This window comes from Ammodytes marinus (assembly GCF_949987685.1).
Source record: "Ammodytes marinus genome assembly, chromosome: 1".
Lineage (NCBI taxonomy): Eukaryota > Metazoa > Chordata > Actinopteri > Uranoscopiformes > Ammodytidae > Ammodytes > Ammodytes marinus.
Genome location: NC_137230.1, coordinates 7,327,094 through 7,341,717, shown reverse-complemented (window position 1 = coordinate 7,341,717; position 14,624 = coordinate 7,327,094). Strand labels below are relative to the sequence as shown.

Here is a 14,624-nt window from a genome sequence, read left to right as displayed (position 1 = left end):
TTTTTGATCAAACTATTCCAATTGTAGACTATTACTAGTTAATATGCTATATAAATTATTATTATTATTTTAATGCACTTGTGTAGAATATTTTGGTAAATACCTCCGACCAAAGCACCTAGTTAACCACCAGGTGGCACTCTCGCGCGACCTGAACGACGCCTGAACCAAAACAGCGAAGAAGAAACTCCGACGGTTGATTTCCTGGTTGTTGGATAGAGTGGAGAATCACCTTCCGTTGGAGTTGAAGCTGTTTGTTTTTCTGTTCTTTGCAGCATACTATTGTAGTTTTTTATTTCCTCCATAATGTTCAAAGGTTTAGGGACGTGGTTGGGGCTGGACGAGCCGACACTGGCAAAGATGTCAGACGACAAAGAGAATAGCCAGAGCGAGGAGCAGGAAGAAAAGGTGGTGGAGGCTCAGAACGAAGTAAACAAACAGCAACAACCACAGCAGCCAGCTGAGCAGGACGGGGGAGCAGAGGAAAACCCCGAGCTAAACAAGGGACTCGGTGGTGAGACGGACATTAACTGTTTATTTACATTTAAATGGCTAGTTATTTAACGTGAAGCTAGAAGCAGGTCGTGCTTCGCTCTCAAGGGTTCGAGGCTGTAGCGGTCTTATTGTTCAGTATGTGTCAGCTCATCAAGACACTTATCAGGAGAATGTACAAGTTAATGACAGCTTCCCCTTTAAAGGTGGAGTCAGCGATTATGGCGAAAGCGTGTTGTCATTGTCATTGTCAAAATAATTTTTGGTCAAAATCAGTGAATATTTCCTCACGATCTGCTACCTTTCCTTAGGCCTACTGTGAGTCCGCTTTAAAAAAAATCTGGTGTAGTTCATGTAGGTACATACAGTACACAGCCTAAAACTGGTATGTTGCTAGCTAAGGTGGCCCCCTTTGTTTACATACCCGTTTTCTTTTTACAGAGCCTAGGCTGTCTATTAACGATTTTTTTTTCAGTGCACACTACAACACAGTGCACACAATATAGTCAAAAGCAGCTTGTGAAGAGATATTCACTTATTTTGACAACAAGAGTTGTCACTAATGTTTCAGCTTTCCCTGTGTCAATAGAAGCATCCTGACTGTCTGTTGCTGCTGACATGTGTGTTGTGTTTGTTATGGCAAATGTTTTGTAGCAACAATATGACATGGTTGTCTTCTGCCCTTCCTCCTCCTCCATCCATAGAATACATCTTCAGCTTTGCCACCAGCGCTAGCAAGAAGTTCTCTGACTCTGTGGTGGGCACGGCTCAGACCATCAAGAAGACTGTGGAAGAGGGGAAGATAGACGGCATCATAGACAAGGCATGTACTGCAGCTCCTAGGGCACGTCTGACTAGTTTGGCAGCATTTAGACAACTCTCTGAGCTAGCATGTGTAATGAATCTTCTTTCTCTCTTTCTCTCTCTGTTACACTTGTGTGTCTACAGACTTTTCTTGGGGACTTCCAAAAGGAGCAGGAGAAGTTTGTCCAAGAAAATAAGTCAAAGAAATCAGGTAAGAATCAAATCAACAGGGGACTTTTTCTCTAAATCACATTTATTCAGTTCAAAGAAGCCCTTGTTTTACGGTGCAAACTAGCTTCCGAAGTGGTGGTCCAATGCACTGACAAACAGTGTACTCACTTTTTGTGTCAATGATGAGATTTAAATTTAAACCCACTGTATGGTGGGCAGAGCATTAATACAGCTTTATGAGGATTTGTATTTTTCCATAACTCAAGTAAAGTGACATCCCCATATCTGGCTTCGGCTTCTGTTCTCGACAGGGGTGTGAGGGTTTGACACCCAAGAGCCACTGAAGTGCAGTTTACACACACACACGTGACAGTGAAACAGCCATCCCACCCATGTTGCCTTTTCTAGTTTGGTACACTGATCATACAGGAACACGGAGCACACACTAAAGACGTTCCTGTTAAATGCAATAACAAGGATGTCACGTGATGTCACCTGTCAAACTGCCTGGGGTTGTCGTGGTGACACAGGATCATGTGACAGACATGCCATGGGAAAACACACACATCCTGAGGAGGCCAGATGTACACCGCGAAAAATATACTATATAATAAAGGCATTCCTGATACTACCACACACAATGTATACTTTATATAAGGGACATTATAGAGTTTATATACTGGACTAACTGACTGTAACTGGCAGAGACATACAATGAATGGCAGAATGCTGGGTTATCTTTATGAGCTTTATGAAAGTAAATAGATTGGCCTCTTAATATCCTGCAAGCATGATACGCTTTTGAAATGCAATACATTGAGTCAACAATACTTTATTTGTAGAGCACCTTATAGAAGTCCTTACAGAGAAGATTTTCACCTACACTCCACTGTAGGTGAAGGCATGAATTTTGGTGTTGCGCTGATTAGACGGCTTTCTCATCTCAAAAAGACCGCTGCTTATAGGGGACAATATATCAAGCTACATAGCTCAGACATCCTCTACGCTTGACTCAAGGCTCTATATAGTCAAGCTTAGAGGACGTCTCGTTTTGGTAAAAATACAGTTGTAGCACATTATCTGCCTCATGACTATAGCAAAGATTCATCGTTTGTGTTAAAATCACATTTTGCTGATCAGTTTGTGATGCCAGAAGTTCGGATCCTTAAACTGTCATCTTTCCAATTGTACTGCAGTCTTTAGCCTAGCCGTTGAGAATATTCTCAAATTTGTATTTCGTCTTTATTCTTGACATTATCTCTTTTTTTCTTGAAGTGGAATAAGAAAATGAGTCACTTAAAATGTAATCTTGCTGTATTTGTGGAGGATGTGGTCATTCTAATCACACTACATGCCTAACCGCTGCTATTATCAGGAGAACTGGGTATATGCTCAAGTATATCTGATGGAGATAAGAGACTAGTGATTGATTAATGAAACAGCTCTGAAGCCTAGTTTTGTCTGATGGTTTTGTGTACATTGTGTGTGTGTGTGTGTGTGTGTGTGTGTGTGTGTGTGTGCGCGCGCATTTGTGTGTGTGCTCTCGTGTGTGTGTGTGTGTGTGTGTGTGCGTGCGTGCGTTTGTGTGTGTGTTTCCAGAAGCAGCAGTGCCTCCATGGGTCGGCTACAATGAAGAGGAGACGATCATGCAACAGATCCTGGCTCTGTCAGCTGTAAGCAAACACACTATTGGCATCATTCAACACGTCTATTTATCATAATGGCAGCCTTTGTTCAGTTATACACAGCTCATATGACCTTTGTTTTCTACCAAACTGACCTCTCTGTCTGTCTGGCTGGACAATAGGACAAGAGAAACTTCTTGCGAGACCCTCCCGCTGGCGTGCAGTTCAATTTTGACATGGAGCAGATGTATCCCATGGCTGCAGTGATGCTGGAGGAAGACCAGCTCCTCAACCGCATGCGCTTCGACCTGGTCCCTAAACTGTAAGTGTGTGTGTGTGTGTGTGTGTGTGTGTGTGTGTGTGTGTGTGTGTGTGTGTGTGTGTGTGTGTGTGTGTGTGTGTGTGTGTCTGTGTCTGTGTGTGTGTCTGTGTCTGTGTGTGTGTGTGTCTGTGTGTGTGTCTGTGTGTGTGTGTCTGTGTGTCTGGGATTGTTGACAGAACACATTTATCACTTTTACCTGCAGAATCACCATTAATATTTCTTAAGTATTTTGTCATTATCGTATTCATTCAAATGATTGGAATACATTGCATGAGCCTGCAGTTTACTGTGCTTTGAAAATCCAGTTTTTTTTCTCATTGTGCATCTGCAACCAATAACGTGCAGAACAAGCTAAAGCTGTCTGGTGTTAATACACAGATTTGGCTCCGTAAACGGGCATGTAAACAAAAGGGGGGCCCACCATAGCTAGCAACATGCCGTTTACAGAGCCTAGGCTATATATTAACACTGGATTGTCTTTTGCAGCGCACACAGTACGTACATACAGGTCATGGATAGTGAGGACATATTCACTGGTTTATGACAACAAGCATTGTCCAGAATCACTGTCACCACCTTTAATTGGTTGACGTGCTTTATTTTTGATACTGTTTATTTTCGTAACTTAATATCCATTGCCATTTCATCTTTGTTCTCTTTGTGTATCTTGGTGTCTTTTTTCTTCACACTTGGCTATATTGTAAACATATTAACCAGTTAAAAAACAACTTATAATTGAATGATGAAATAAAAACGATGTTATAATCAAATGAATGGTGCTGTGTTGTGCGTGTTGACAGTGTGAAGGAGGAGGTTTTCTGGAGGAACTATTTCTACCGGGTGTCTCTGATCAAGCAGTCTGCCCAGCTCACAGCGCTGGCAGCACAGCAGCAGCACAAGGAGGGAGAGGACGCTTCACCTGAGGACGTGGTACTAACAGGTCAGACCTACCTGCACATGCTTTAACCAAGGGCCTTTTTACCTGATGTGATACGCCCTTCATATCAATACGCCTGCTTGCTCCTGTCAATAAAAAGCAGAGATATAGAGTGTGTGTGGGTGTGTGTCTGTGTATGTGTACCCACGCCCACCAACAGGGTCATTGAATTAAGCAGACACCACATTGTGAGTTGCATATGGAAAACTAACATCACTCTTATTACTTATTTGTAGACAATGTCAGACCAAAAACTCCACCAGTTTCCATCAGCGACAAACAGAAGGTAAGACAACTGAAAATAAGAAGACCCGGGGCGAGTGTGTGTTGTTCCATGTAATATCTTATCATATTCCCCAGGAGTCATTCTAAATCTATTGTGTTGTCTCTTAACTCAGTCTCACATAGAAGAGGAGGAGATGTCCACCAGTCCTGGAGTGTCTGAGTTTGTGAGCGACGCGTTTGACTCCACAGACATCAACCAGGAAGACCTGAGGAAAGAGATGGAGCAGCTAGTACTGGATAAGAAGGACAGCCCTCCCTCTCCTGAAGGTGTGTTTCTATTGCTTCTCCAGCCAAAATAGACAACATACTCTGCCCGTTTGCTATACATTTACACGGCTACTAACTTAATTTGAAGCAAAATATTGATATAAGTCTGGTTTGATTGACTTAGAAATGGTCGCTAAGGGTACAAAAGAAAAATTGTCCGCTATATGGTTGGAACTTCTCCATAGCAAGAGTACCTATGTAAGTCTGTGGCCAAACTTTGATTAGAGTCTTTTCAGACATTAACCATGACTCCAATTTTCCTTAGTTTTTTGAAGGAGTAGTAGGCCTGTGTAGCCTCACTGTAGTTGCTGACAGTGGATTACTATGACGGAACCTGATCGGACACAACAATGTCCATAGCAACGCTCTGTCACTCATAAGAACAGTGAATTATCCCCATCAGTGGCCATTATCGAGAAATAACGGACCGCAGACTGCCGTGATTTACCAATCAGAACACAGCATGTACAGTCATATGAAAAAGTTTGGGAACCCCTCTCAGCCGGCATTATAATTGACTCTGCTTTCACAAAAAAAATATAAAAGTGGTATGTCTTTAATTTAGCAGGAACAGCTAAGTACTGGGATGTTTTCCAAACAAAGATTTTTTGAAAAGCAGTATTTGGTTGTATGAAATAAAATAAAATGTGAAAAACTGGCTGTGCAAAAATATGGGTACCCTTGTGGTTTTGTTGATTTTAATGCCTGTAACAGCATGTAAAACTGATGAATTTAAACACAAAGTTGGTTGGATTATGTTGTTAAGCCTTGAACCTCATAGAAATGTCTGTTTAATCATGAGAAAATGTATTTTAGGTGCCTAAATGCAAGTTGCACTTCTCTTTGACTCTCTGCTGAAGTGAGACAGAATGGGATCATCAAAACAGCTCCCAAAAGATCTGAAAAACAAAGATTGTTCATTGTTATGGTTTAGGGGAAGGCTACAAGAAGCTTTCCCAAAGGTTTCAATTGTCAATTTCGACTGTAGGGAACGTTGTCAGGAAATGGAAGGACACAGGCACAGTGGCAGTTAAACCCAGGCATGGCAGACCAAGAAAAAAACAGGAGCGGCATAGGTGGAGAATTGTGAGAATAGTTGCACACAACCCACAGATCACCTCCAAAGACCTGCAAGAACATCTGGCTGCAGATTTTGTATCTGTACATCGTTCAACAATTCAGCGCAATTTGCACCAAAACATCTGCTTTTTATAAAGACCAAATAACTTAATTTTTGTCTCATCAGTCCAAAGCATTTTCTTCCAATATGAATCTGGCTTGTCTAAATGAGCTTTTGCATACTCCATGCAACTGTATCTGTGGCGTGGGCGCAGAAAGGGCTTCCTTCTCATCACCTGGCCATACAGATGTTTTGGTGCAAATTGCACTGATTTGTTGAACCATGTACAGATACACAATCTGCAGCCAGATGTTCTTGCAGGTCTTTGGAGGTGATCTTTGGGTTGTGTGCAACCATTCTCACAATCCGCCGCATATGCCGCTCTTGTACTTTTCTTGGTCTGCTAGACCTGGGTTTAACTGCAACTGTGCCTGTGTCCTTCCATTCCCTGACAACGTTCCTTACAGTATAAATTGACAATTGAAACCTTTGGGAAAGCTTCTTGTAGCCTTCCCCTAAACCATGACAATGAATAATCTTTGTTTTTAAGATCTTTTGGGAGAAGTTTTGATGATCCCATTCTGTCTCACTTCAGCAGAGAGTCAAAGAGAAGTGCAACTTGCATTTAGGCACCTAAAATACATTTTCTCATGATTAAACAGACATTTCTATGAGGTTCAAGGCTTAACAACATAATCCAACCAACTTTGTGTTTAAATTCATCAGTTTTACATGCTGTTACAGGCATTAAAATCAACAAAACCACAAGGGTACCCATATTTTTGCACAGCCAGTTTTTCACATTTTATTTTATTTCATACAACCAAATACTGCTTTTCAAAAAATCTTTGTTTGGAAAACATCCCAGTACTTAGCTGTTCCTGGTAAATTAAAGACATACCACTTTTATATTGTTTTTGTGAAAGCAGAGTCAATTATAATGCCGGCTGAGAGGGGTTCCCAAACTTTTTCATATGATTGTATCAGGTGCTGTGTAAAAATCTGTATTATTAGATTACCTAAGACTTTGAAGAGATGCATAGCGATGAGGTTCATGTATTTGTATGGGATTCTGTAAGATTAATAATGGTAATATGGCAACGTTGAAGCAGATACCACTTTGATTTATTACCGTTCAGGAAACACTGGCTGTTCCGGTCTGTCTGCTCATAAATCGTTCACAGGGAAAAACCCAACCCATTGCATATGCATTAATAATACTTATATTAAAAAAAGTGTTGTTTTGTCTCGTTTCATTTCAGAGGAAACATTTTTTTTTTTTAAATTCAAAACAAAAATGTCCTTGTCGTAGTGTTTTATTAAATTCACTCAGTAAATCCTTGTCTTGCTTCCCCCTTTCAGAGCCTGATGAGCCAGCAGACTGGGAGAAGGAGCTGCAGCAGGAGCTCCAGGACTACGAGGTGGTGACTGAGGAGGACAACAGAGACGACCAGTGGGACCAGGAGATAGCTAAGATGCTCCAAGCCGACGAGCCCTAAACAAACTGCTGTGTGTCTGTCTCTCTGTATACGCTGACCAGGGCTCAGTATGGATCAATACGGACCAGTGACACACAAGGGGGGGGGGGGGGGTGAACCTACACATCCTCTGCCATACCCGACTATGATTAGTATCTTATAAACATTCACTTTATATGTGATGAAGGTGTAGATCCAATCATAGCAACAACAAAAAACGGTGTGTCAACTCTGATGGGGAAAAAGCGGTTATGTTCAGGCCTACTAGTAAAAGTGCTACTTTTCTGCTCCTTCGTACATTAGTTTCATTGACTTATCTCTCCCTTCCCCCATCCCTTTTTGTGATTGGGGGAGAAGCCGCTAGAGGGCGCTCCAGTACCGAGAACCATGATTTTTTTTATAATGGCTGTGCCTCTTTGAAAATCACATTTCTTTGTTTTCCACTGCTGCTTTCTGGTGGGATGTACAGTATACGTCTTAGTCTAGTTCCAAGTACAGTAGAAGTCAAATGTAAAGTTAAGTCTATGTAAATAAAGAAGATTCTAACACTAAGCTTCAAGTTGCATTTTCCCTTTAATGACACCCGCTTTGTACATTTTAAATAACATTTTTTTCCTGTTTGCACTCACTGTTTACTTTGTTCGCCTTCAAAAAAAAAACATCCTGTGCGTGTTCTTTTTCTATCTGTCATCTTTTAATACAAATGTATCTGTCAATACAGAAAAAATACAATTTATTTAAGGTGAAGTCCATGGGCACTACCGTAAGTTCTGAAATAAGATAGAACAATTTATTTTGGGATTTTTGAATGAGACCTTGCTGTAGATTAAACTACCCAACTGTATATAATAGTTCAAATGAGCTCATCTCTAAATTATATAATCTGTAATATAAATAGAAAAAGCAACATTGTTGAAAAGAGGTAGGCCTAGCTCTGTCCAAAAGTAGAAAACACTACTGTATGTAATCAGCGTTTCAGACAGAGGTTGAAAAGATGAGATTCAGCAACGGCACTGAGAGATAAAAAAAAGGTTTTTTGGACACTACATCATGAAAACAGTTTCTGGAATAACCCCAAATTACAATGTGTAACCTTAAAATTGGCATGAGGTGATATTTAAGCTCAATCTAGCCTATTGTTGGCTTCTCTTTTCAGACCCTGATGAGCCTTCTTCTCATCTATGTATAGGAAAGAAAGAGAAAAAAAAACAAGTGTTCAAAAAGGGTGGGAATGTTCTCTCTACGTACTGTCTAACAAGCGACTGGCTTAATGCTTGTAAAACAGGAGTGATTCTGTGTTGGTTCTAATGGAAACATTATTGTTCAGTGGGCATCATTGGAGAGAGAGCAGCTGCCATGGAGATAATTCAATGTGTTCCCCGCTGAAGTTTCAGTGATGGTCATCCCTTCATGTCATGGTATTCTATTTAGCCTCAATACTGCTGCCTTAGCTCCACACTATGTACCACCTACAACGCTGAGTTGATAAAGACTTACTCAGAGATACATAGGCCTACATTTAAAGCCCCTGTATACTCAAATTCACAGACTACTTTTAACCATGTAATTTGGGGAGCTAGTTGCATGATAGTGAGCATTTGGAAAGAGTTAGGCATATTTATCAATCCAAATTAAAGATACTGTCATTTAAGTTTGAATAACTTTACAGAAATGTGGTTAAGCTAATGCATGCTATGCTCTGCTCTTATACACAATAAGTATTTTGAACCAATCCCATCAATTCTTTGTCTAAACATTGTGTATGTTGCCAAGGAGACCATTTTGAGGCCACGCCCACACAATCCCTTCAAACAGTCTAGACAGAAATTTTTTTTGATGATTTTTATTAACATTTCCCTTCAATCAGACTTTGATATCATAGATTTTTAACTGTTTCAGACCAGGTTTCAAGTGGCTTATTTTAAACTGTAGGCCGGATGCATAGACGGCTGAGTAGAAAGTCAGCGGAGGGAGTGAGTCAGTAGGTGTGGAATGATGGAGTGAGGGGGCCTGGATGTTTTTAGTAGTAGAAAGTCTGTAATCATGACAAACGACACAAACACATAGCTGTGCCTGTGCCAGCCTGACAGCATGACTTGTCTCTGCATGCTGCTCCTTACGTTTCGGTTGGAAACAGATGGTGTGCTGTCTGGAGTGTCAACACTAGTCCTACTACTCCCACCACAACCAAGATGAATGAATTGGAGGATGAATTCTCATTTTGCACACTGGCGATCAATACACGGATCAATATATGCTAATGTCTGCCATCCTTCCTCTCTTCTACTTGGGTTTCAGGTATGTGTGTGTCCAGGCATATAATGTAAGAAGACAGCTTAATGAATAGGCTGATTGTCAACACTGCGCAGTAATTTCCCTCTTTGTCTTGTCTATTTGTCTCACTTACACACACACACACACACACACACACACACACACACACACACACACACACACACACGTACACACACACACACACACACACACACACACACACACGTACACACACATACACACATACATCACTCCTGTCACAGAATCACAGGCAAAGTCCACCAGCTGGTCTCTCTAGCGAGACACACAGTTGTCACCATGGTGACTAAGCCCAGTCAATGAGGATGTGTGGTGTGTTTATTGCTCCTGTGTGATGTTGGTTTAACAATGTTTTAATAATGCATAAAGGTGGGCCCGTGTGTGTATGTGCTTAAGTGTGTGTGTGTGTGTGTGTGTGTGTGTGTGTGTGTGTGTGTGTGTGTGTGTGTGTGTGTGTGTGTGTCTAGCCCACGGAGCCCGCAGATTGTCTTGTCTCTGCTCCAGACAAAACAGAGATGATAGAGATAATGAAAGACTGAAGCACATACATCACACAGTGTGTTTCATGTGCTGTTAGGCATGAATCCTCTTTAACTCGGCCTACACAACCAACTGATCTCCTTTATTCTAAAGCAATGGTCAATAGAGCACTCTCTCTAGCCTGCTACTATACAAAAGGGAAGTATGTTACTGAATTGGGGGGAGTGGTGAAGCAAATGCAAGTGTGAAAGGTGGAACAGAGGAAGAGTGAAAGGTGTTGGAGGATGAGGGTGTAAATATAGGGGAGGGGGTGTGTATGTGGAGAGAGAGAACAAGGGAGGAGTTGAGATGGACAAGGCATGGTTGAGCTGTTGTGACCAGTAGACCACTTTTATAATGACCCAAACGTGTGTCGAGTGTTGGGACATTTCCTGCCTTTCGTCTGAAGTCATAGTTCATCTTGTATAACACAGAGGTCACATTGATTCAGACTGGAATACTTATCCAGTTTGCAGATGAGTAAGTTGATTTCTGTCTGGATAGATTTTTTTTTTATTTTACTTTGAATTTTGGATTTGAAAATAAACGTAGCATTTAAATTATCCACCAAAGCTGATTTCTTTGGTGATTAATACACCACTAATATGTTATGGTCTTTTGAGTTGTTAGAGACATCAAACAAACTACTGGCATTAAAATTAAGTCCAATATGCACTCTTTTATCATTTTTTCACTATAGCTGTGGTCACCTGCAGTATAGAATCTGTCTCATATGCTTTCAGATGTCTGTGACTGAATTCCCCCCCTGCCTGCTGTCACCATGGGTCAGCGTGTGCGCCTACCACAGCACTTTTACACTTGAAAGGGAAAGGACCAAAAATAGGACCCACAGAAACCCACTGCACTGCAATAACCCCCCTAACCTCCCAACAAAACTGGGTGAAAAGCAGTATAACACAAAACTGCCAACTCCAATGGTGGATGGCTGAACTTGTGAAAGACGTACAGATGATTTAAGACCCCTGTAAAGCTGCTGTTCTCATAGAGAATGCTGGCCTTTCTGCTTTATGACCGTTCTGTAACTATACAGGGTTTAGCCCCGAGACCCCAAAAGGCTCTGAGACTATTGTTGGTGAATTTAATGAGAAAGGGTTCCAGTGTGCATGGAAAACACAAGGAAATGTGTTTAGGAAGTGTCCTCATTTAGATTCATATTGAGATATTTGAAGGAATTTTGGCTTAGAGGGGTTTCAGAACACCTTACATTTATGGTTAAAGTAAGTATGATTTGGATCAAAGTTCAGATTTGGTCAAATTAAATTCTTATCAAGGCCTTGCATGAGACATTAGGCAGTAGGCAGTTGTCAGCTTTAGTCCTCACCAGTGCAAAGTAATGCCAAGGTGTTTTTCCACTCTACAATGTATCATTGTTAATACCGTGGGCAGTGGGAAGGTGCGTGCTTCCCCTCACTGTGCGGCGTATTTGCACAGTCGCCCATAAAACACACCCTCAGACAGAACCCAGCTTTAACGTATTTATCCCAAAATAACACGTAGACCCGACGGATTTGAGTAAACATTTGCTTTTGCACATTATCCTTTTAGTGGCTGCTGGTGGGCTAAACCATAATTGCAGGATGTCGCATCGTAATGCTAAGAGACTGAATTCCCTAAAAGTACCCTGTTTCATTTTACACTACTCCTGCAACTTGACCGCTGTGTCACGTGATAGCAGGCCACAAAGGCATCCGTCTTCATGTTCAGACCGTCAGAGATGCCTTTGACCATATTAGGAGCTTTTTGACAGGAGATTTCATTACACACACACACACGCGCGCGCACACACACACACACACACACACACACTCAGAGACACACACAGGGGCCAACATAACATAAGTATGAGAGACATTGTTCGCCGCTGACAAGTATGGAAAAACATTTTCTGCACTGCTGCACCTTACCCCTGTCAGAGGCATATAATAGTTGATCTATTAAGGAAAGAGGTCAGTCCCCTACAACGTCTGCTATGGTTTTTACATGGAGATGGATGATAAGATAAGCGACCGACTTGTGTAGGCTTGAGATTGCATGCTGAATCCAAGTCTGTGTGTCTCACAATGTTGGCTTGTCTTTTTTTAATATCTTTCGGGAAACAAATGTATTTGTCATTGTAATCATTCTATTGTGGCTGATCATATTAGGTATGTGTGTGTGTGTGTGTGTGTGGGGGGGGGGGGTTACGATTCCAAGCACACCTGTCATCACCAAGACAGAGGGCCCTTTATTATCCAAGCCAAGCCCACGCAATTTAACTGACAAATCCTGCTTCAGACAAACACACACACGCACACGCACACGCACACACACACACACACACACACACACACACACACACACACACACACACACACACACACTTCAACCACTCATGTAGACAGTTGAACAGCAATGAGGAGCCAGGTGCGTATTCTACCCATTTCCTTTTTTCTCCACTTCCTTCGCAAGTAGTTTTTTCCCCTTCTTTTTTCTCTTTAGTAATATATTTCCTACTATAAGCCCTACATAGGACTTTAAAGAGGTTAAGGTTGAGTGTTTGGTGGGAAAATGTGTTTTAAATTGTTGGGCAAGCACGAACAATGACATCTGATAATGCTGTGGGTTTAAAGATTAACCCGCTCTAACACCTGCAGCATATGAAGGTGCGTCACTCACACACATACAGTATTTTTGTGCAAAGCAGAATACACATTTGGTTAGAAGTAAAGTACATTCAAACTTAACCCTGTTTGACAAATGTAATTGTCAAGGAAGCACCACATACAATCCCCCACTATAAGAATGCTGCATAAAATACAAACACAACAAGGTGGACATACATGGCCTTTGCAAGTTGACAAACACCCATAGGTCTGGCAGAAAGGTGCTTGCCTTCAGTATATTCAGTGTTCGGTTCACTTCAAGAAGCCAATGACAAAAAGACCTCAGAGAGACCTTGTTGACTCAGATCTTGCCACACAGCCAGATGTTTATTTTGGTGCGGTGCCCATAACTAAAGTCAACTCTCATGTTTACTGGAAGACTGGGTTGCCAGAACAAGTTCCTATTTGCTTTTTTGATTCATTTTCTTTCTTCTCTTCTTTCTTAAATTGTTTTCATAAAGGAAGCAATAATCTTAGATGAAGCCATGTGGCAAGTTTCAATTCATTGTCTGTTTAGTATAAACATCACATTGAGACTACAGACATCAGTTAAATATTTTGCTATTTATGCAGCTTTACAGTTGCCTATGGATTTCACATGTCACACAGACAGCGCTTATTTTCATCAAAAGCAGTTATCAATGGCATGTCAGCCTCTTGGTGATGAGGCTGTGGTCTGTGGTGACTTCTGAAACCTGTACCAGTGCCAGCTGCCTGTGGCATTGGAGTGTAATAGGCCTAAACCGGATCTACCACTGTTTTACTCACTGAAATCAATGTCACAGAAAGAAGAAAACATTAATGAAGTCGACCTACACCATGCACACATTACACATAGGTCACTAATGAGGCATTTGGAGATAGACCCATGGTCCGTGTTCCCAGGACTGTTTTGGAGAACATCCTAAATTGAGCTCTGAGATGAACAAGCCTTGACACAGTAAATTCCATATATCCAATTATACATGTAGGGGGATTTTAAAATGCATTACAAAATAATCTAATTTGATTTAGGTCAGTAGCAATGATATTAGGCTACATGCTTGTGGCTTTATTGAACAAAAGCATAGGCTGTGTAGGCCTAATGCAGAGGGTTGTCCACTTCTTGTTTTGAGAGTGACTTGGGGAAAGGGAACTGACTTGATTGTACTCTCTCACTAATCCCAGGCAGCCCCACCTCTGCGCTCCCAGTCACCCTGTCTGGCTTCCCCATTTTACACCTTGCTGCTCCACAGCAGTCAAGTGAAACACAGAGGGTAGAATTAAACCATGGAATCACTTATTCAGTTCTTCAAAATAAAAGCACATATTTTGTCAATGAGAAAATCACAAAACAGAAGCCACTGACGAAAGCCTACTTAAATTGGCTTAATAATATGTGTAAATGAATTGCTTTACTCTTGGCTAAATGAGGAACTGACACTATGAGCACCCATTCAGGTGCAGTGACCATAGGCTACAGTAGGCTAGTAGCATTCAAAGAAAAAAGAACATCTGATGCAGTTGTATCCTATCTATTAGTAGGATTTTACCAGAACATTTGCAATAGGGTAAATTACCATTGACTGTTTTTTTTCAGCGCTGGGGCCACGTCTGTAGGATTACTGTAAGTCAACCATCTCCCAGGA

General features: G+C 41.3%; 1 protein-coding gene across 1 annotated transcript; it reads left to right on the top strand.

Annotated features, from left to right (window-relative positions):
• The first annotated feature begins 216 nt into the window (after positions 1–216).
• On the top strand, positions 217–8,053 carry LOC307249399 (synapse-associated protein 1-like). Its single transcript, XM_080026093.1, has 9 exons — positions 217–514; positions 1,197–1,315; positions 1,441–1,507; positions 3,067–3,140; positions 3,275–3,414; positions 4,215–4,354; positions 4,588–4,637; positions 4,750–4,903; positions 7,386–8,053. The coding sequence occupies exons 1-9, from the start codon at positions 307–309 to the stop codon at positions 7,520–7,522; spliced, it is 1,089 nt and encodes a 362-aa protein (XP_079882219.1). The 5' UTR covers positions 217–306; the 3' UTR covers positions 7,523–8,053.
• The last annotated feature ends 6,571 nt before the right edge of the window (positions 8,054–14,624 follow it).

What these genes read in the sequence shown, in the direction of transcription:
- LOC307249399 (XM_080026093.1), top strand. Translation starts at nt 307, where the DNA reads ATGTTCAAAGGTTTAGGGACGTGGTTGGGGCTGGACGAGCCGACACTG. An exon ending in TGAGGACGTGGTACTAACAG is followed by an intron (nt 4,355 to 4,587) that starts GTCAGACCTACC and finishes ACTTATTTGTAG; the next exon opens with ACAATGTCAGACCAAAAACT. An exon ending in CCATCAGCGACAAACAGAAG is followed by an intron (nt 4,638 to 4,749) that starts GTAAGACAACTG and finishes CTCTTAACTCAG; the next exon opens with TCTCACATAGAAGAGGAGGA.